Here is a 21,808-nt window from a genome sequence, read left to right as displayed (position 1 = left end):
GATTGGCGAACAAGAAGTAGGACTGAGTGGACTTGTAGGCTCTAAAACTTTCACTTGTTTTATTTTTGAGTGCAGTTATGTAACCAAAAAAAAAAACCCTACATTTGTAAGTTGCACTTTCACGACAAAGAGATCGCACTACGGTACTTGTATGAGGGGAACTGAAAAATACGATTTTTTTTGTTTATCATTTTTACTGTGCAAATATCTGTAATAAAAAATAATGTTCACTGTGATTTCAATTACAACACAGAACACAATATATGTATGAAAACGTAGAAAAACAGCCAAAATATTTAATACATTTCAATAGGCATTCTATCGTTTAACAGTGCGATTAAATTAATTGCAATTGATTTTTGAGTTAATCGTGTGAGTTAACTGCCATTAATCGACAGCCCTAATTTCAACAGACAATATTGATATTTATTTTTAAGTATGTTTCAGATTTTGATTGATTTAAAATTTTTACAATTGTACAAAATTATGGCCTTTAAACTAATTTAATCAATTTAAATTGTCCTAATTGCAGGAAACTATGGGGAGGGGTATCAGCCAATACTTATTTCATGACTGCATGTGTCGCGGTTGAAAGAGTGAACACTTTACAACTCTTAAAACATGAATTGTCAACACCCCCGGTCAAAATAGCCAACTAAATACCCTAAAATCAAACACTAAGTTCTCAAGCCACAGGTTTCTTACTTGGCCCATCTGCCGATGTCAATTATTACCAGTGGAAATATGTTTTGGCGGTCGGTGTGAGTACGGTGAAATTGATGTTTACCACTAAAAACCAAATCCTCCAAGCCTGTGGACATCCTAAGTGAACGTACGAAGTGAACTACTAAGTGTTCACAAAAAGAAAAGGAGGACTTGTGGCACCTTAGAGACTAACCAATTTATTTGAGCATGAGCTTTCGTGAGCTATAGCTGTTCAGTAAGAGGTGAGGCAACTGGGCCTAGAATCCACCATAAGGAAATCGGTGCATTAGCTTAGAATAAGGGTGGATATTGATTATTGGTTATAAGGCTGATCTCTCACTGATGCTTGGCATGGCATAAATACATGTAGGCTTGGAAGAATTCAATTTGTTTCATTGCTCAATGGTGGTAAATATCGATTTCACCGTATCCCATCCCCCGAACAAACCATTTCCATCAATAATCATGGAAAACTACAGCTACAGTTTGACTGAAGGCTATTTACTTTGTAGATTTCAGCACGTGATGTTGCTGGTTTGTGTTTAAGCGAGAGGAGGCCAGGGGAGGTCAGATCTTTTACTGGCCCCACGGGTGGAAGGGACGAGGTGCCGCGCTTCACCATGGCCTCAGAACTTTCGCATTGAAAATGGAAACTTCTCAACGTGGCAAAGGAAGGAGCCAAACAGAACAACGACATCGACTTCCTGAGCAATGCGAGAAACAAGCCGAGAGAGTCTGTCCCACCCAGGCCTGGATTCCCCTGGTTTCCTTCTCCAGACCGAAGGAGACGCTCCAAAGTGGGGCCCTTCCACCAACACTGGTTGGTCCGAAAAAATAGATTCCGTCACCCACCTTGTCTCGCTTACGGCCCGGGGCCACGCGGCTACAAGAAGACAGTCGACATTTTGTGTTTTAGTGCTAAAGCTTTATAGGGTGAGTCCAGCAGAGGCCTGCTGTGTCTGCGTCGCGCTGAAGCCTGGGATGTCTATTGAGTCAATGGGAAGCGACAGAAACAGCCCTTCCGTGGGGCTGAAGCCCCAGGGGAGTCAGGCACCAAAACGCCTTCCAGGAGCTGTGCCTTAGTGCCTCCCTCCACCCTCCGATCCCTGTGCCACCCCCTTGAATGCCCCATTTACGGGGCCACCTCTAAGAATCCAGATCCAGCAAACCTCTGAATTTAGAGCCTAATTCCCAGATTCTGAGCTCAGACGGGGGTGGGGAGATCACCCAGCCTGGCCTCGTGTGTCGCCCAGGCCGTGGGGCTGCCCTGAATTCATCAGTGGCTGAACAAGGGCCGCCCTTGAAGCAAAACATCCCATCTCGAGGGCAGAATTGCCAACAATGGAGAACAGGGTTTCCACCTTTCCAATGGCTGGTAACTGGACCCCCAAAGCCCCACCCCCTGCACTGCCTCTTCCCTCGAGGCCCCGCCTTGTGCTCCGCCTCTTCCCTGAGGGCCCCGCCCCCTTCTCAGCCTCTGCCCCCAGGCCTCATCCCTGCTCCACCTCTTCTCCCCAAGGCCCCGCTCCTGCCCTGTCTCTTCCCCCAAAGCCACGCCCCTGCTCCGCCTCTTCCCTCAAGGCCCCGCCCCTGCTTCACCTCTTTCCCCCCCAGATCAAAGAAAACGGACATCAGGGCTGTCACATGGCGTCTGGACACACAAGCCGAAACCCAGACTGTCCGGGTGAAAACCGGATAAGTGGCATCCCTGACGGAGAACCCGCCTCAGCCCTGGGTAGATTGTTCCCAGGGTTAATTCCCCTCCCTGTTATAAATTCCCACCTTATTTCCAGTCTGAATATGTCTAGCTTCAACTTCCCGCCCGCCGGATCTTGGCCTGCTAGATTGAGGGGCCCGCTCTCGCCAGATTTCTGTTCCCCGGGGGGGATATTTCTAGAGAGGACTGAGTCACCCCTCAACCTTCTCCGTGTGACGCTGGATAAACTGAGCGCCTGGAGTCTGACTCCGGCCTGCCTTCCAATCCTTGAGTCATTCTCCTGGCTTTTCTCTGACCCCTCCCCAAGTGATCTCTGTGCGTCGGGGACTGGGGGGCCGCGCAGCCGGATGCAGGATTCCACTGGAGGTCGCCTCTGAATGTGGGGGGTCACACAGCCGATGAAACTGGCCCCTTCTGGCCTTGGAAATCTCTTTGTCTTGTGCCTCCTCATTGCCCCTCCGCCGCCTTGCGGGATCCCTAGCTGAGAAGCCGGCGCAAGCAGCAAGCATGTGCAGCTGGCTGGCGGCCGTAGGGGGAAGTGTCAGGTGAGCCGCAGCTGGATCCTAGCGCTTAATAACAGCGTATTCGCAGGTAGGCTCCGCTCTCCGGGTGGGAGGCTGAAGCTGGACGGCCGCGTAGTGGACCTCGTCTGGGTCACTCTAGGGTAAAGAATAATAATGACAACGCCCGACTCTGACGGGGAGCTTTACATCAGCAGAGCTCAAAGCACGGCTGGGGAAACTGAGGCACCGGATGGGGAAGTGACTTAGCCAAGGTCACCCAACAGGCAGGTGGAAGAGCCAGGAAGAGAACCCAGGCGTCCTGTGTCTCAGGCCAGTGCTCTATCCACTAGGCAACGCTGTCTCCTAAAAAACAACTCCTCCCCCCGCACAATTTTAGCCTTGATGATCATTACATTGGGCCTTCTGGAGACCCCTTATATCGACACAAAACACGTCGGCTGAGGGCGTCACCTCCGTAATGGGAGACACACATGGAGGATAACAGCCCTACCACTGCTGCTGGGTAATGGAGCAACTCCTTTAGCTCCCCTTGGGGGTAACAGCTCTGCTCCTTCTGCCATCGAATGGAGCAACTGCACCAGCTCACGGCAATGCTGCTACTCAGGCAGCAGCAGTTGGATCAGAGCTGGCGCCCCCTACAGGGGAAAGGCCCCAGGCCCCATTCCCTGTCCCAGCCGGTGGACGAGATATTGCTACACACGCCAGCTGCCCAGGGCTTGTCCCGCTGCCCCCGGCGACACAGAGACCCCCCTGCAAGGCGCTCGCCTCTTCATGTCACCCACCAGCCCCGTCACTCAGCGTCCCGCCCACTGCTCTGCCCTCCAGCTGCTGGGCGATGCCCCCTGCCCTGCCCCACAGCTGTGCTCACCCTGACCCAGAGCGCCCAGCCCAGTCTGGTTTCGCTGCCGCTGGGAGCTGATCTCACAGGGGGCAGAGCCGGGACAGAGCCCAGGAGTCCTGGCTCCCAGCCCCCTGCCCCCACTCTAACCACGAGACCCCACTGCCCTCCCAGAGCCAGGGATAGAGCCCAGGAGTCCTGGGCTCCCAGCCCCCTGCCCCCACTCTAACCACTGGACCCCCCCCTCCCCTCCTGGAGCCAGGAATAAAACCCAGGAGTCCTGGCTCCCAGCCCCCTGCCCCCGCTCTAACCACTGGACCCCCCTCCCTTCCCGGAGCCAGGGATAGAACCCAGGAGTCCTGGCTCCCAGCCCCCTGCCCCCACTCTAACCACTAGACCCCACTGCCCTCCCAGAGCCAGGGATAGAACCCAGGAGTCCTTGCTCCCAGCCCCCTGCCCCCGCTCTAACCACTAGATCCCATTCCCCTCCCAGAGCTGGGGATAGAAATCAGGAGTCCACGCTCCCAGCCCCCCTGCTCTAACCACTGGATTCACAGAGGAATGAGTCTCTCACCTGCGGTACTTTGCCAGTGTTCATGGGCTGGCTGTAGATGTGGGATTCCCTGGTGCCATCCGGAGAGCCCGGGCACACCTCGGTGGGCGCGCTGCCACGGAAAGAGAGAACGTTATGGGGGGCTGGGGATGGCCCAAGGGCATTTGGGTGGCTAGCATTGGGTCGGCTGCAGTGCCGTGGCTGGGGATTGGACAGGCTGCGTCAGTCAACAGCGTACAACCCCTGTGGGTCAGTGGCTGGGGGTGGACCCCTGGGCTAACGCACCCCAGACCAGACATGAGTCATGGATTTGGAGAATGGGAAATGTGGCCTTTCCCCTCTAGGGGACACTGGCTCCAGTCCAGCCCCGGAGTGGGGGACTGGCTTCCTCGGGAGGGAGGAGGGCAAAGAAGGGGCCTTTCCCTTCTAGAGCAGCGGTCCCCAAACTGTGGGGCACACCACCCTAGGAGGGCATGGAGGAACTCTCGGGGCAGTGCAGCCGGGCCAGCCCCCATGGGGGGGCAGGGAGGGAACACCACCCAGCCCCACTCTTCCCCTGCCGCAGCTCCAGCCCTGCTCCCAACCCCAGCTCCCGACTGCAGTTCTGACCCCACTCCCGGCAGGGGACGGGGGTGGGGCACGGACAGTTTCCATTATGGGTAAGGGAGGGCGCAACAGAAAATGGTTGTGGACCCCTGTCCAGGGAGTGCTGGCTCTGATCCAGCCCCTGCCCCAAACAGGGCTCATCCCTCCAGCAGGGGGCGCCAGGGACACACACACACTGACCTACACCCCAGCGGGAGGTGTATCAAGCTCAGCCTTGGCCACGCTCTCCTAACATGTGGGCACCGCCCCACACTCAGCCCCTACACAGTAGCTCACAGCCAGGCCCGGCTGTTACCTGGGGGCTGCGGGTGGGGCCATGCGGTCTGGCTTCCCCATGCCATAGTGCTGGGTGTTCTCATAGATGCGTTCAGACATCGGGGTCTGCCCCGGGCCCGGCTGGTCCTGCAAGGCAGGGAGAAGTGAGGCCACGAGCCACTGCTCTGGGACTGCTCAGTGATGTCTAACAACAAAGGAAAATGCACACAGACCCTCCCCGCCCCCGATAAACTACCCAGGGAATTGGAAAGACCTTCTGTCCTGCTCGGGGACGGGGGTGGGAAGGGGACAAGGAGTGGAATTTTATAATACTCTTTTATGGAGGGGTAAACTGAGGGACAGAGCTCATCTAAAGTCATGCAGTGAGACAGCAACAGAGCTGGGGATAGAACCCAGGCGTCCTGGCTCCCAGCACCTCTTGCTCTCGCCCACTAGACCCCACTCCCCTCCCAGAGCTGGGGAAAGAACCCAGGTGTCCTGGCTTCCAGCCCTATAGATGCACTTACCGGATCGCTGCTCAGTCCCGGGCGTTTGCTCCGCCTCTTCCTACAAATAAAGGAGACCAACAGCTCAGAGGCAAAACGACATCTGCTTCGGTTCAGGAGGGGAAGGAACAGGACAAAGGCTCCCACAAAATAGAACCTCCTGCCTGGGCTTGACCCCTGCTCTCCTGACCACCAGCCCAGCCGTGTAAGCAGGAGGCCACCCAGCCCTTCCCAGGCCCCTGCGGGTGTCAGGTATCTGTGTGGGACCCAACCTCCACCATTCAATCACCTCCCCCAGACTGGGTTTCCGTGCAGCCGAACTGGCTCTGCAATTCTCACTCCCGGATTGCGCGGGGTTCTCCGGCAAAGGCCAGGCGGGAGGAGCTGGGGATGGCCAGACGACCCGAGACGCGGATATCACCGGTTTGCAAAGCAAGCGCAAATACCTCCACGCTATGACGCCGACCAGCCCCACCAGCAGCAGCAGCAGGACGAGCGCAACTGCAGGTGCCAGGATGTAGGCGGGAGCCCAAACACGGGGGGTGGCTGGAAAGGAGAAAGGAGGGTTCTTGGATCAACCCTGCAGCAAATTTTTGAACCCCATTTGCTGAGGGACGGCAGCCGGGTAACAAGCCCACAGTGAGGCTGCATGGGGCTGGATCATTACACGTGGTGGCTTTGGAGTCAGCAGACCTCATGCTCAGACGCGAAGCCCTCCCGTCCCAGCGCCCCCAGCCTCCTCTCTAGGCTGTGCTGCCCAGGGGGATGACATTTCCCATGATGCACCACTATCTCCCCTCTTGGTGATGGGAAGGGATCCTCATAGGAATCCATACCCAGGGTGCATCATGGGAGATGTAGTTTCAGAGCCTTGTAGCCTCATTCTCCACTATAGGCTAAGGTGTCTGTCTGGACTACATCTCTCATGACGCACCACCAGCTCCTTTCTTGGTGAGGGAAGGGCGTGCATCACAGGAATCCTACGCCAAGGTGCATCATGGGAGATATAGTCTGGCTATAGATCCTGGCCCACAGAAGAGAATGGAAGCACAAGGCACTCAAACTACAACTCCCATCAGGCCATTTTCAATTGAAATATTTCGGTTTTTGACATTTCTATGAAAAGTGGAGCTTTCCCACTTGGGAAAAAAAATCCATTTCCTGGCCAGCTCTACTAGAAATTTTGTTTTTTTTCAACGAAAACCAAGATCTCACAAAATCCCATCATTCCATGTGTGTCCTAGGAGTCCTTCGGTGTGGTGCATCATGAGACTTGCAGTTCCTGTGCCTCAGTCTCCCCTGTCGGCCGGGCTGTCCGGCTGAACTACATCTCCTACGACGCACCACCTGGTCCCCTCTTGGTGCGGGGAGGGGCGCTTCATTGGAATTCATGGCTGTGGTGCACCATGGGAGACGTAGTCCAGCCCCTGCCTGTTTGATTAAAGGGCTGGAGGAATTACAGCCAGCCTCCCCGACACCTTGGGCAAAGGCAGCGATGGGCCAAGGGAAGGATGATCCATAGAATCTGAGGGCAGAAGGACCAGCTGGGTGACACAGGCCTCAGGACTCCCCTGAATTCATTCCCATTTGAACGAGAGCTGATCCTTTAGCAAAACATCCCAGAGTGATTTAAACATTCCCCGGGATGGAGAATCCACCACGTCCGGAGATCATTCTTTCAATGGCAAATTCTCCTCCCTCTTCAACATTTGCACCTCATTGCCAGTCTGAATTTGTCTAGCTTCAGCTACCAGCCCCTGGATCTCTGTCTGCTCGGCCACCAGGCCCATTATCAACGTTCATAGAATCATAGAATATCAGGGTTGGAAGGGACCTCAGGAGGTCATCTAGTCCAACCCCCTGCTCAAAAGCAGGACCCATCCCCAATTAAATCATCCCAGCCAGGGCTTTGTCAAGCCTGACCTTAAAAACCTCTAAGGAAGGAGATTCTACCACCTCCTTAGGCAACGCATTCCAGTGTTTCACCACCCTCCTAGTGAAAAAGTTTTTCCTAATATCCAACCTAAACCTCCCCCACTGCAACTTGAGACCATTACTCCTTGTCCTGTCATCTGCCACCACTGAGAATAGTCTAGATCCATCCTCTTTGGAACCCCCTTTCAGGTAGTTGAAAGCAGCTATCAAATCCCCCCTCATTCTTCTCTTCCGTAGACTAAACAATCCCAGTTCCCTCAGCCTCTCCTCATAACTCATGTGTTCCAGACCCCTAATCATTTTTGTTGCCCTTCGCTGGACTCTCTCCAATTTATCCACATCCTTCTTGTAATGTGGGGCCCAAAACTGGACACAGTACTCCAGATGAGGCCTCACCAATGTCGAATAGAGGGGGACGATCACGTCCCTCGATCTGCTCGCTATGCCCCTACTTATACATCCCAAAATGCCATTGGCCTTCTTGGCAACAAGGGCACACTGCTGACTCATATCCAGCTTCTCGTCCACTGTCACCCCTAGGTCCTTTTCCGCAGAACTGCTGCCTAGCCATTCGGTCCCTAGTCTGTAGCTGTGCATTGGGCTCTTCCGTCCTAAGTGCAGGACCCTGCACTTATCCTTATTGAACCTCATCAGATTTCTTTTGGCCCAATCCTCCAATTTGTCTAGGTCCCTCTGTATCCTATCCCTCCCCTCCAGCGTATCTACCACTCCTCCCAGTTTAGTATCATCCGCAAATTTGCTGAGAGTGCAATCCACACCATCCTCCAGATCATTTATGAAGATATTGAACAAAACCGGCCCCAGGACCAACCCCTGGGGCACTCCACTTGATACCGGCTGCCAACTAGACATGGAGCCATTGATCACTACCCGTTGAGCCTGACAATCTAGCCGACTTTCTACCCACCTTATAGTGCATTCATCCAGCCCATACTTCCTTAACTTGCTGACAAGAATACTGTGGGAGACCGTGTCAAAAGCTTTGGTAAAGTCAAGAAACAATACATCCACTGCTTTCCCTTCATCCACAGAGCCAGTTATCTCATCATAGAAGGCGATTAGATTAGTCAGGCATGACCTTCCCTTGGTGAATCCATGCTGACTGTTCCTGATCACTTTCCTCTCATGTAAGTGCTTCAGGATTGATTCTTTGAGGACCTGCTCCATGATTTTTCCGGGGACTGAAGTGAGGCTCACTGGCCTGTGGTTCCCAGGATCCTCCTTCTTCCCTTTTTTAAAGATTTGCACTACATTAGCCTTTTTTTTTCTTTTTTTTTTTCACGTTCTCTTCTCCGTGTAGGATCTTGTAGACGGGACTCACGTCACTCCTTCCCCTTCCCTTGGTTCAGCTAAACAGACGGAGCTCCTGAAGTCTCTCACCCTAGGGCAGGTTTTCCAACCCCTGACTCCTTCTGATGGCTCTTCTCTGACCCCTCCCCAGCTGATCACCAACTCCTGGGAGTGCGGGTCCCAGAACTGGGCACAGGATCCCAGACGTGGTTGCACCAGGGCGAGATCCAGAGGTAAAATCCCCTCTCTGCTCGATTCCAGATTGCCCTGTCCCTGCACCCCGGGATGGCGCTAGACCTGCTGGCCACCGTGGCGCTGGGAGCTCCTGGTGAGCTCGTGATCCACCGCGATCGCCACAATGACCCTCCCCCGCTGGGCCTACGGCACAAAGACACAATCCCCGCCCCTCCCCCACCCCGGAGGTCTCTTTTCTCACGTCCCCGGCACTCACACAGGACGGTGATGTTGATGGGGGGGGATGGGGACTGGCCGATCCCATTGTCGGCCTGGCAGCGATACTCCCCAGCCTGCTCCGCCGTGATGTTCTTCAACACCATTTCCTGCCGGGATCCCCCCAGCTGCCGACCGCCCCGGTACCAGGTGTAGGAGTTGGGGGCGGGGAGGCTGCTGGTGTAATTGCACGTTAGCGTCACCGATTCCCCTGCCTGCGGGCTGGTGCCCGGCGCTGCCGTAACATGGACACCTGTGGGGGAGTCTGGGGGGAGAGACGGAGACACGGGGCGTGAACGGAGAAAGACAGAGTGGGGGGACCTGGCCCAGAGGGGGGAAGGGATCCAGGGCAGGGGGTGAGGGGCAGGGCCTGGCCCATGTGGCTCCAGGGGGGCGAGAACAGGCAGGGTGGCATGGGGATATGGGGGAGGAGTCCCCCAGAAAGGTCTGGGAGCACAGGGCAGTTGCGGGGGAGAGGGTCTGGCCCAAAGCAAGCTGGGCGCCTGGAGAAGGTGAGGGGTGGTACAGGGCGTGGTCCATATGGGGCTGGGGGTCAGGGGCAGCTGGGGGCGGAGGGGGGCAGAGACTGTCCCAGAGGGGTCCGGGGACACAAGGCAGATGGAGGGGCAGGGCCTGGCACAGAGGCGGCTGGACACCCGGGACGGTGGGAGGGGACAGGGCCGAGCTCAGTGTGGAATGGGGCTCCGGGACAGGTGGGGGGATGGGCAGTGGCCCAAAGGGGGCTGGGGCCCAGGGACAGGTGGGCAGGGGGGACACAAACTGAATTTGTCTCTGCTGGGCCCAGCCACATGAGCGATGCAGAGGAGCAGGAGGCCCAGCCCAGAGCCAGCAGCACTGGGTTGAGCAAACCCGGTTATTAGGAGGCGGGGCGGAATATGAGGCACGGGCAAAGCAGGGGGGATGAGATGAGGTCACGCGAGGCTGCTCCAGGAGGCCGTGTGGGGAGTATCGGGGGTGCAAGGGAGGAGGCTCTCGTCAGCCCTCCTCGCTGCTTACGCTGAACTTCGACCGATTCCCTCGCAGAGAGGCTCAGATACCCCCAGCCGGGGCCGGACACCCAGACCCCGCACGCGTAGCTCCCTCTGTCGGAGACAGCTGCCTTCTCAACACGTAAATCCTGCCTGGTTTCTGGCAGCCACACGCCCCCGCGGGACCAGACGTACCTGGCGATGGGCCGCAGGGCAGCAGCCTGGCAGCACAGGATAAAACCGTCACCTTCCCTTAGTGCTGCCTTCTGTGCCGGCCACGAAACCTCGACCCTGGGCACGTTGGGGGTAACTGAGGGCGAAAGTTGGGAGAGAGTTTGTCAGCGGGGCCCCGGGACTGAAGAAAGGGGCATGTCCTTCCCTGTCCAGTGCCACAGGCAAGAATATTTGGTAAAGCCAGGTGAGAGTTTTTGAGCTGGGGAAAGAACCCAGGAGTCCTGGCACCGAGTCTCCCCCACTTTAGCACACTAGACCACCCCCCTCCCCGAACTGGTGATAGAAGCCAGGAATCCTGGTTCCCGACTCCAACCAGTAGTCCCTCCTCCCCGCATGTCAGGGATAGAACCCAGGTGTCCTGGCTCCCGCCCCCCCTGCTCTAACCATGCCATCTGTAGAAGCAGACCTCACCTGTCCCCAGGGGCTGTGTTTGGTCAGAGTCACACTCATCCCTGTATCCATCCACCTGGCATCTCAGCGCCGCACCGGGGTCCAGCTGGGACGGGGATATTCGCAGCTCGGACGCCCCAGCCCCGCCCGGGGTTTGTCCTGGGCTCCACCGTGTGCCATCTCGGTTGTACCACGAGGGGGGATGGGGGCAGGTTGCCCCCACGGAGCAGGTGAGGGAGGGTCCCGGTTGTGTTCGGCGCCCCAGGGAGGGCTGGCACAGATAGTCTGTGAGGAGAGGAGGGGTCAGGAGCCATTGAACCCTGCTGGGGCCCTGGGCCTGGCAGCGCTCCCAGGGGCCGCGGCCTGGCTGCAGAGCGGGGAGCAGCTCCCAGGGTGTGGGCATGGCCCAGCCTGGGAGCTCGGCTGGCCCCGGCAATGAGGGCTCATGGCCAGGAGGGAGAGCAGCAAAAGTTCACCTGAGACACGGGGAGTGCTGGGTCTGCCCGGAGGGGCGCAGCCGCCAGCGGGGGGCACCACACGTCGGGCCTCAGACTGGAGCCCCAAGCGGGATTGTTTTTAATTCTGTCCCGTTCCTGTTATTCGAGTGCCCTGCTTTGGTTTTTGCATTTGCATCCCCCTCCCAGCCACAAAAACCTTAAATCCCACAAATCCAACAAGAGAGACAGATTCCCCCATGCTGCTAAACCAACCAACCACCCGACAGAAACCGGTGGGTGACGATCTGGATTCAGAGACAATTTTTACTACTGAAAGAAGAAAACAAATCTTGCTTCAACCAGGTAGAAACACACTTCAACTCCTGTTATCCCAGAACGGGTCTGACCTGACTTGGGCGGGTGCATTTCCCCAGGTTTGGAGAGAACCCAGGAGTCCTGGCTCCCAGCTCTAAGCACTTGCATTTCAGAGCAAGGCAGAAATGGTGTGTGGGTGGGTGGGTGGTGCCCAGAACAGGTCCAAGCCCTCCCCACCGCCCCTCCCCCCTTGTAAGCCAATCTACAGTAAGTCGTCACTTAAAGTCGTCCTGGTTAACCTTGTTTTGTTGTTTCCTTGCTGATCAGTCAGAGCAGGGGTCTCCAACTTGTTTTTCCATGGACCACTTGAGAATTCCTGAGGGTCTCGGTGGACCACTTAATGATCTTTTCAAATGTTGTTTGTATCGTTAACGAACCATTGTAAAGCACTTTGGGTAAAAGTGCTATATTAAAAAAACCCTAAATAATAATGAACTTTTTTTCTTCTACACATAAAAGCACACAACTCATATTTTAATATCAGTCGTCTTAACCTTTCTAATGGGATGGATGTGCCCTCTCTCCCCCACCGCAGCAGCCCCCAAGCTGGGGCTGGGACGGAGTGGAGGGGGGGTCTCTCCCTCTCTCCCCCACCGCAGCAGCCCCCAAGCTGGGACTGGGAAGGAGTGGAGTCAGGGTGTCCCCCTCCCCCGTTCCTGCCCCCCCATCTCCACGGGGGGGGGACACAGCAGGGCTCAGAATGGAGGGGGCTTGCTGGCAGCAGCTGCTCTCCCTCTCTCCCCCACCGCAGCAGCCCCCAAGCTGGGACTGGAAGGAGTGGAGTGGGGGTCTCTTCCTCTCTCCCCCACTGCAGCAGCACCCAAGCTGAGACTGGGAAGAAGGGGGGTCTCTCCCTCTCTCCCCCACTCACTGCAGCAGCCCCTGAGCTCTGGCTCGAAAGGGGGGGGGGTCTCTCCCCTGCCACAGCAGCCAGAGAGCTGAAGCTGGGAAGGAAGGGGGTCTCTCTGCAGCAGCCGCAGCCCTGGAGCCTCTTTCTCTGGCCACCGTAGCCCTGCACGTCCCAAATTCCCCCCACCCCCTCTTCTCACACCACTGCCCCCTCCTACCAACCCCCTATTCCCCCCAAGGCCACCACCTCCCCTTACATGTGCATCTTGTTCGGGGTCCACGCACCTAATTAGAAGAGCCAGGCCTGCGCAGCTCCACTAATGAGGGGGTGGCCCTTCATTCTCTCCTGTGCGGTCACCCAGGAGTGCACCTGAGAGGGAACTAGCCGCGGACCACCTGAATGGAGCTTGCGGACCACTGGTGCTCCACGGACCACAGTTTGAGAAGCTCCGAATTCGAGAACATGCTCGTTTAAAGTTGCCCAATGCTCCCTTGTCGGGTTGTTTGGCAGCCGCTTTCTTTGCCCACTGCCTGCAGAAAGAGCAGCCCCTTGGAGCGAGCTGGTGGGGCCAGGGTGGGCCGACAGCCCCCCCATCAGCTCCCCTAAGTTCCCTGTGCACCAGCCGCCGTCAGGCTCCCAACTGCCGGCAGTTCAGCCGTCCCTGCCCACACAGCCCTGTGCTGCCTCTGCCCTCTGCCGGGGAGCTGCTCCGGGAGCCTCCCGCTCGCTCTGCAGGGCGGGTGACCAGATGTCCCGATTTCATAGGGACGGTCCCGATTTTTGGGTCTTTTCCATAGATAGGCTCCTATAACACCCCACCCCCATCCTGATTTTTCACACTTGCTGTCTGGCACCGTATGTGCAGGTGGGGAGGGGGAAGAGGGGAGTTGAGTCAGGGTGTCCCCCTCCCCCGTTCCTGCCCCCCCATCTCCACAGAGGACGAGGGGGACGGGGGACACAGCAGGGCTCAGAATGGAGGGGGTTTGCTGGCAGCAGCTGCTGTCTCAAAGTCTCTCCCTCACACACAGGGTGTGTGTGTCTCTGTGTCTCTCTCTGCCCTGCTGTCTTCCCCTCTCCCCCCTCCATTCCTGCTGCCTTGTAGAGTGAGGCTGCATTAACAGCGAGGTGTTGACCCTTGGGGGCTGAGCCGAGTGCGAGTTCATCATTCGGCAGTAAGGCATTGCCTGGGAACCACCCCACCCTCTGACTCCACCGCCTCAACCGAGCTTCACAATCATCATCACTGTGTGCAGTATTAAAGTGTTCGTTTAAAACTTATACTCTGTGTGTATGTGTGTGTGTGTAGATAGATAGATAGATAGAGTCTTTTGTCCAGCAAAAAAAAAAGTCCCTGGAACCTAACCCGCCGTTTACACTCATTCTTATGGGGAAATTGGATTCGCTTAACATCGTTTCACTTAAAGTCGCATTTTTCAGGAGGAAAATGACCACGTTAAGGGAGGAGTTACTGGACACTTTTTAAAATAATGTAAAAATGTGAGGGCTCTGGGGTGGGGCTGGGATTAGGGTTTTGGGGTGGGGGGGGGCTCAGGGCGAGGGCAGAGGGTTGGGGTGCAGGGGGTGAGGGATTGGGGGTGGGGCTGGGGATGAGGGGTTTGAGGGGGGCTCAGGGCTGGGGCAGAGGGTTGGGGTGCAGGGGGTGAGGGCTCAGGGGTGGGACAGGCCTGGGGATGAGGACAGGCTGCCCGGGGCAAGGGCCAGAGAGGAGGACTTCCCCCCAGCCCTCTCCCCACAGGCAGCAGTGAGCTCCGGGGGAGGGGCCCCCCACTTCTCCCCTGCCCCACACTCACCTCGCACCACTGCCCTTGCACGTGCTCCTCGGGCCCCTCTCAGGTACAGGAAGCCCCCTCGCCTCCCCTGCGGTGGGGGCCGTGGGGGGGCTGCCATCACATGTGCCCCTCCCCCCCTGCTGCTGCCCCTCACTGCAGCTTCACTGGGGGTGGGGGGTGGGGCTGCCCCCTGTCCGGCGTGGGGCAGGAGCGGTGACTGCGGGCGGGGCCCCCTGTGCTAGCGGAGGGTCCCGCTGGAAAATGAAAGTGTCTGCGGGGGAAGGGCAGGCTCAGGGTCCGCCTGTCCCGGCAAGCGGGGCTGGGAGCCGGGGGGGGGGCGCTAGGACCCCGAGGCAGGAGCTGCAGGGGAGGCCGGGGGACACTCGGGGGGGCGGCAGGTGGGGCCGGGGGAGAGACCCGGCCCCGCACATTGCTGGAGCCGGGCCCCCGGGCTCGCGCCTGTCCGTGTGTCCGTGTCCCGGTGCTGCCCCCTGCTGGAGGGGACGAGCCCTGCTCGGGGTGTCCGCGCTGGCGTGTGGGGCCCCCTCTCTGCGGTTCTCCTCGGGCCCTGCCTGGACCCGGGGGTGCTGGACGGAACCTGGTTACCGGAGACACGGAGCCGCCGTCCTGGCTCACTCCTCCACGTGTCCGTCCTGCCATCGCCTGCTGCATGGAAGCGGAAGCGGTAGGTGCCCTGATCGCTGGGGCGCAGCCCCGACACCCGCAGGGAGCAGTCGCGCTGCAGGTCCCCCAGATAGCGGGCGCGCCCCTTGAAGTCCGTGTGGACACGGGCCTCGTCCGAGCGATAGACGGTTTGATCCTTGTCCCGTGTCCAGATCACGGTCCAGACCCTCCACCCCGCGGGGTAGGTGAAGGAGCAGGGGATGGTCACGCAGGAGCCGGTCCCTCTAACCAGGGGCTCTGGTGCGAGTCTCACGCCCCACTGCTGGGCGTAGGCGCCTGCCGGGGACAGGAATTGGGGATCAGGCCGGCGCCCGGCCCCTGAGAGTTGGGGAACCCGCCCGCACGGATCCCGCCGGGAGAACCCAGCATCAGCTCATCCCCCAGACCAGGGGCTGTAAAACACAATCGGGGATGTTGTGTTGTGGGGCTGCCTGAGCCCCCCGCCCTCTCCTGGCTTGGGGGTGACAGAGAGCCCGGCCTGCGCTCCCCTGTGAATTGGGGAAGGAGAGTTTGGAGGTGCCCCCCTGCCCAACATCAGCCCATCCCCTGCCCAGCAATTAATCACACCAGGCCCCCAAATCACGCCTGTCCCCCCGAGTTCTCCCATCAGTCCAGGCTGACCCCCTCCCCCGCATCTGCCCAGCCCCCCTTCTGTCTAGTCCGTCCTCTGCATCCCATTAGTTCACCCCTGCTCAGTTCAGTCCCCCTAAAACCCTCCTCAGTTCACTTTCCCTGGCCACCCCCTTCAGTCCAGCCACCCTCAGTTCACCTCCCCAGCCACCCTCAGTTCACCTCCCCTTCCCCCCTCAATTCAGGTCCCCATATTGCCCCTCAGTGCTCCCCTCATCCCCGCTCAGTTCGGCCCCCCACCCCCACCCCCAACCGCCCATACCTGGTGTCTGGCCCTTGGGCAAGAGGCCCTGAGGGCAGGACAAGCCCCACTGGTGAGGGGTCAGCTTAGGGTTGCCAACTTTGATTCAAGGCCAGACGCCCCCTAGGCTTGAACTGGAGCCCCTGGTGCGAGTGGCTGGGACTTCCCTGCGATGGAACCCGGTTCTGAGCACCCTCCCGTCAGTGTAGACGCAATCCCAGGGCTGGGGAAACGGTCCCCACCGGTCCCCTGGCTGGCAGCGCGTGGCGTCTGTGTGAATTACTCACCGGTCAGGAGGCAAAAGGCAGGGACCAGCACCAAGGCCATCTCCGTCCAGGGCAGAGCGCTCAGCCGGCCTGGGAAGGGAAAGGGGCCGGGAATGATTCACCTGCAGCATTTCTGGGTGACAGCTCGTCTGCACCGGGCAATGGCGTCCGGCCGCGGGATCGGCTGCCTCACCAGGTATTTTACACCTAGAGCCCTTTGTAAAAGAACATCCTAACCAGAAGGGAATAAAGCCCAGAGATTGGCCCGGCGGAGCAAGGACTGGTTACATTTCTCTCCCTATGTGCCTAGCGGGCCATGTGTACTGGGCTTATGGCCTCAGGGGTGAAATGCAGCCACCTCTGGGGAGGGGCGAGTGGCTGTTTGGCAGCTCACAGCAACGCAGAGGGCATTTTTAGGGCAGGACTGGAGGACGGTTCCTAAATGGAGCCGACATGTGCAGGGAGAGTCAGAGAGGTGGAAGGGAACAAAGCACTTTGGGGTGTGGCAGGGACCCCAGGGGGACATTCTGAACCCTTTGGAGAGAGCCATGTGGGGAAGGGTATCACAGGCACAAGGGGCACGGTCGGGGTTCAGTGTTTCAGTAGGGAACAGCAAAGCCCCAGATGCCGAGATCAGCCCTGACTGCGAGGGGAGAGCCCCCTACACAGCCCCCCGGCCCGTCCTGCAGCTCCACAACTCCTAGCGCTTTCTTTGCTGCTTTGCCTCCGATAGCTGGATTGTTTATCGGGGCCCGTCTGTGTGTATCTGTGACCCCAGCCTGGGCAGAGCCAGTGTCTGATGTTACCCAACCGCTCCGAGAACGTTCGCTCTGGGTCATGGTGCAACTGGCCAGCAAGGGTCTGAGGGCCCGGGTGTGTCTGAAAATAAATTTCCCTTTTCAGAGTTGGAACTAGAACCCAGGAGTCCTGGCTCCCCGCTTCCCCTCCTTTAACCCACTAGCCCCCCACCCTGCTCCCAGAGCTGAGATAGAACCCAGGAGTCCTGGTTGCCAGGCCCCAGTTCTGTCCCAAACATGATGCTCCCTCTCTGAACAGTTGATCAGTCTAGCATGGGCTCCCCCAAAAGATCTCAAACACCTTCAGTGACATGTTCACGAACAGTGAAATGCAGCCTGCTCTGGGGTAGGGCACGGCAGGTGTTTAACAGCGCCGGGTAATGTTGCCCAGTCGTGTTCAGTCCCCATATCTTACACCGTGAGCGCGTCGGGCGGAGACTGGCTCTCACGCTGTGCTTGGGAAGCCCCCAGTGTTTTTTCAATGCCACCCCCAGTGACAGTGTGGCCCAGTGGCTGGAGCACACCAGTGGGACACAGAGCCCCGGGTTCTTCTCCTAGATCTGTCATGGACCCACCATACAATAGCGGGCCAGTCACTGCTCCTCCCTGTGCCTCAGTTTTCTCTCTCACCTATTGTCTATTTTAATTGTAATTTCTTTGGGGCAGGGACTGTCTCTTGCTGCCTCACCAGGCCCCGATCTCAGCTGCGGCCCCTCCCATAAGAAACTCTCACTATTTAATCTCCTTTTAGGCATTTAGAGATTCGAAGAAACATTCTCCCCAACTCTGGCTTTTTGCCCCAAAACAAGGAAAAGCGTCTCCTACCTGGGCTCTGGGCCTGGGTTAGTGGCTGGGTCTCCAGTCTGATCCCACCGCTGACACTAGCGGGAGAGCAGGGAGGTTGGGGGCAGGTAAAAAGGAATTATCTTCATCTACATGTGTGGCAATAGCCCCAGGCAACATGAGTGGCTGGTGGCTCAGGGGAGGAAAGGGAACTGTGATTGTGTGTTCCCTGCCTTTAAAGGCAATGTACTTGCTGGTTTGGTAGCAATAAGGTCCAGTGGTTACAGTGGCTGAGACTCAGGACTTCTGGTTTTTATCCCCAGCTGGGGGAGGGGCGTGGGGTCTAGTGGTTAGAGCAGGGGGCTGAGAGTAGGGACTCGGGGGTTCTGGCTCCAAGCACCATTTTTCCCGTGGGAGCCTTTCACTTTGTCTGGCTGCCGCAGAGAAACTTCCCCTTTCTCTGGAAATTGCGAAAGCTCAGCCCCAGCGCTGGTGACAACGGGGGGGTGTGTGGTGTTGCCTGTTCCTTTTAACCCCGTCCAGCCCCAGAGACTCCCCAGCCACAGGCCAAACGGGCCCGCTGGGTCAGAGTTCGAAGGACCACGACACCCGTGCTCGGAGAGACCCTGGTGAAGGGATGAGGCTCGGTCCTGTTCTAGCGCTGGCCAGCTGGGATCTCAAAGCATCTGAGGAGCCGCTCAGCCCTTGGCGCGAGAGGAGGGTCCCCATCCCCCATGGGCAAAGGGGCACCAAGAATAGAACCCAGGAGTCCTGACTCCCAGCCACTGTGAGGGGTTCCCTGGGGTGCAACATGGAACTGGGGTACCGCTGAGCTCTCTCGCTTACCAACCTGGGCTCCCTCTCACACTGTGATGCTGAGTAAGGACTGAGTCTGGGGAGGGCTACAGGAAGATAGTGTCTCCAGGGAGGAAGCCCTGGGGATATGGCCCCATACCAGGGCTGGACAACTTGTCAAAGAGGACATGAAATTGTATAAAAGGTCCTTGGGTCCTGATTCCGTCATGTCAGAGCTGCTTAAGCTTCTTCAGGGGAAGTTTGAGTCGCAAGATTGAGGTCCCAGTTATGCTGGTGCGCCCTGAATGTGAGATTTGCACATTGGACTATGAACTATTTCTGAAAAAACACTTTGCGGCTACAAAGCTCAGCATCTCTGCTCTGAATCTGCACCCAAAGGAATTGAACTCAGGTCTGTCTGTATATGGATCTTTTAACCAGACTCTCTCTCTTGTTTTTTAATAAATTTTAGTTTAGTTCATGAGAATTGGCGGGAGCGTGTATTTGGGTAAGATCTGAAACATTCCTTAACCTGGGAGGTGATGCGTCCGATCCTTTGGAGGTTGGTAGAACCTGTTCTTTTATACGATGAAATGCGATTTACAGAAATGTTTGTCATATTTGACGTGGGTACCTGGATGGAGGTCTGAGGCTGGGTCACTTCAAGGGAACTGTGTTGTTTGGACGGCTGAGTAACCCGTGAGGTAATAAAGAAGCTGTTTTATGCTGTTTTGGTAAATCTAAGTGTTGGAATATCCACCAGCTTTATGGGGATTGTCTGCCCCATTCTTTGCAGTTCACCCTAATTGAGTACTAAAAAAATAATACCAATAGGATCTTACAAGAGGGATAAGGAAAAATGCCACGTTTATTGTAAATACGACACTTAGTGTATACTTTCAGTCACACGACATACACACACACACACAGAAGTCCTGCAGATGGTCTTTATAGTTATCTTTATAGTTACAGTCTGTTTGAAGCTCAAGTCAATGTACTGGCCAGTTAGATTGAGCACGAGTGAGGAGCAGGGCTCTGTCGGACGCGTCCCGATGCTCCGAGGCTCTGCAGGATGAACCCAGAGTTCCACGGCAAAACACCCCATCTTTATAGTTGTAAAGTCCCATTTGAGTCCATGCATTTTGCAATGTCCTCCTGTAATCATTAGTCCTTAAGTGGTGTTAATCTTGGGGTTTTCTGCTGTTATCATTTATTTGTTGTCTCTCCTTCGGGGGTGCCTGCCTCCCCTCTGAGGTTGTCAATGCTGCTGACGTGTTTAGCATGGAGACAATGGATATTTTCTGATTGTCTCCTGCTGTTTCCAGGTCTCTCACTTTTTCTTGACCATCTGGACATTTGCGGTGGCTTTCACACCTTCTCTTTTCCTGATGCATGCATTCCTCATTCCCACAAACAGTCTCACAGAAACCTTCCAAGGTATACAGAATACATTGTAAATTAAGCCTTGCTAAATCTTAGAACTAAAACAATTCACATTGGGGCTTCAGGCCCTCAACATTTCTCTATACTATTTACCAGAGACACAATACAAAATCCTCTTTTACTAACTAAACTTTATAACAGGTCCTAATTGTAATGCATATGGGAAACAGGATCCCAGTCTCAGACAGTCATTCCTTTCTGTTATTCCAAAAGGTTGCCTGGCAGAATGAAATCAAGGTTTACAGCAATTCTGATAGTACCATTTTAAAATTTAGCCCTACAGAGTGACCACAGCTGGCTCCCTACTAGGATCTCCGTCACAGGCATGAAGACGCTGTCACGGTTCCCTTTCCTCCCCTGAGCCACCAGCCACTCACGGCGCCTGGGGCTATTGCCACAGATGTAGATGAACATGATTACGAGTTACCTGCCCCAAGCTCTCTGCTCTCCCATTAGTGTCAGTGGTGGGATGAGACCAGTTTCCCAGCGGCTAACCCAGGCCCAGGGCCCAGGTAGGAGCGGCTGTTCCTTGTTTTTGGGGCAAAAAGCCAGATTTGGGGAGAATGAATCTTCAAATGTCTAAATCACTGAAAGGAGATTAAAAGGTGAGAAGTTTCTTATGGGAGGGGCCGCAGCTGAGATCGGGGCCTGGTGATGCAGGCGCTGCCCAGACACAGCCAGAGACAGTCCCTGCCCCAGCTAAGATCAGGGCCCCGTTGTGCCAGGCGCTGCCCAGACACACAGCCAGAGACAGTCCCTGCCCCAAAGAACTGGCAATTAAAATAGACAATAGATGGGAGGAAAAACTGAAGCATAGACCAGGGAAGTGAGTGGCTCATCATCGTACAGCAGGGCCATGGCACATATCGGAGGAGAACCCACAGTGCTGGGTCCCAGTCTGTTCTAGCCACTAGCCCACAGCAGCTTGTGCTAGCCCTGTCAATATACAGGGTCCTTCCCAAACAGGGCATGAGAGCCAGTCCCTGTCTGACGAGCTCGTGGTGTAAGATACAGGGACCGAACATGGTGGAGCAACATCATCCTGCATTGTTACAGGGCTGCCGTGTCCCACCCCAGAGCAGGCTGCATGTCACTGCTGGTTGAAATACTTAACAGCTGGGCACCCTTCCCTGACATGGCTCTATCCCAAGGGGTCAGGACGTCCCCCTGCTGCACCCCAATGCGGTTTGTTCCCTTCCCCCTCCCTGAATCTCCCTGCATGTGTCAGCTCCACACAGGAACCTTCCTCCGGTCTTGCCCTGAAACCATCCTCCGCGTTGCTGTGAGCTGCCAAAAAGCCATGTGCCCCTCCCCAGAGGTGGCTGCATTGCACCTCCAAGGGGTGAGCCTTGCATACACGGCCCGCAAAGCAGAGAGGAATGGAAATGAAACGGCTCCATCGGGCCAGTCTCCAAGCCTTACTCCCTTCTGGTTAGGAAATTCTTTTACAAAGGGCCCTAGGTCTAAAATATCTGATCACTCAGCTGATCCCGCGGTTGGACGCCATCGCCTGGCGCAGACGAGCTGTCACCCAGAAATGCTGCAGGTGAATCGTTCCCGGCCCCTTTCCCTGCCAGGCCGCCTGAGCGCTCTGCCCTGGACGGAGATGGCCTTGGTGCTGGTCCCTGCCTTTTGCCTCCTGAGCGGTGAGTAATTCACACAGACGCCATGTGCTGCCAGTCAGGGGACCGGTGGGGACCGTTT

The 21,808-nt window shown here is 56.7% G+C and overlaps 1 protein-coding gene across 1 annotated transcript in view; it reads right to left on the bottom strand.

The window, feature by feature from the left end:
* Nucleotides 1-2,430: 2,430 nt before the first annotated feature.
* The window catches only part of LOC144279969 (uncharacterized), a 37,967-nt gene continuing 18,589 nt past the window's right edge, over nucleotides 2,431-21,808 (bottom strand). Inside the window, exons 11-20 of the mRNA XM_077841673.1 lie at nucleotides 16,308-16,376; nucleotides 15,072-15,425; nucleotides 11,035-11,469; nucleotides 10,418-10,699; nucleotides 9,402-9,665; nucleotides 6,151-6,250; nucleotides 5,726-5,765; nucleotides 5,239-5,345; nucleotides 4,359-4,449; nucleotides 2,431-3,081 (exon numbers count right to left, since the gene is read on the bottom strand). Coding sequence (XP_077697799.1) covers nucleotides 2,986-3,081; nucleotides 4,359-4,449; nucleotides 5,239-5,345; nucleotides 5,726-5,765; nucleotides 6,151-6,250; nucleotides 9,402-9,665; nucleotides 10,418-10,699; nucleotides 11,035-11,469; nucleotides 15,072-15,425; nucleotides 16,308-16,376 — 1,838 coding nt within the window. The 3' untranslated portion in view covers nucleotides 2,431-2,985. The remainder of the gene's footprint in view (nucleotides 3,082-4,358; nucleotides 4,450-5,238; nucleotides 5,346-5,725; nucleotides 5,766-6,150; nucleotides 6,251-9,401; nucleotides 9,666-10,417; nucleotides 10,700-11,034; nucleotides 11,470-15,071; nucleotides 15,426-16,307; nucleotides 16,377-21,808) is intronic.

Source organism: Eretmochelys imbricata, chromosome 24, assembly GCF_965152235.1.
Source record: "Eretmochelys imbricata isolate rEreImb1 chromosome 24, rEreImb1.hap1, whole genome shotgun sequence".
In the NCBI taxonomy this organism is placed as follows: Eukaryota; Metazoa; Chordata; order Testudines; family Cheloniidae; genus Eretmochelys; species Eretmochelys imbricata.
The sequence above is the reverse complement of the archived record's forward strand: the minus strand, read 5'-3'. Positions and strand labels throughout refer to the sequence as shown.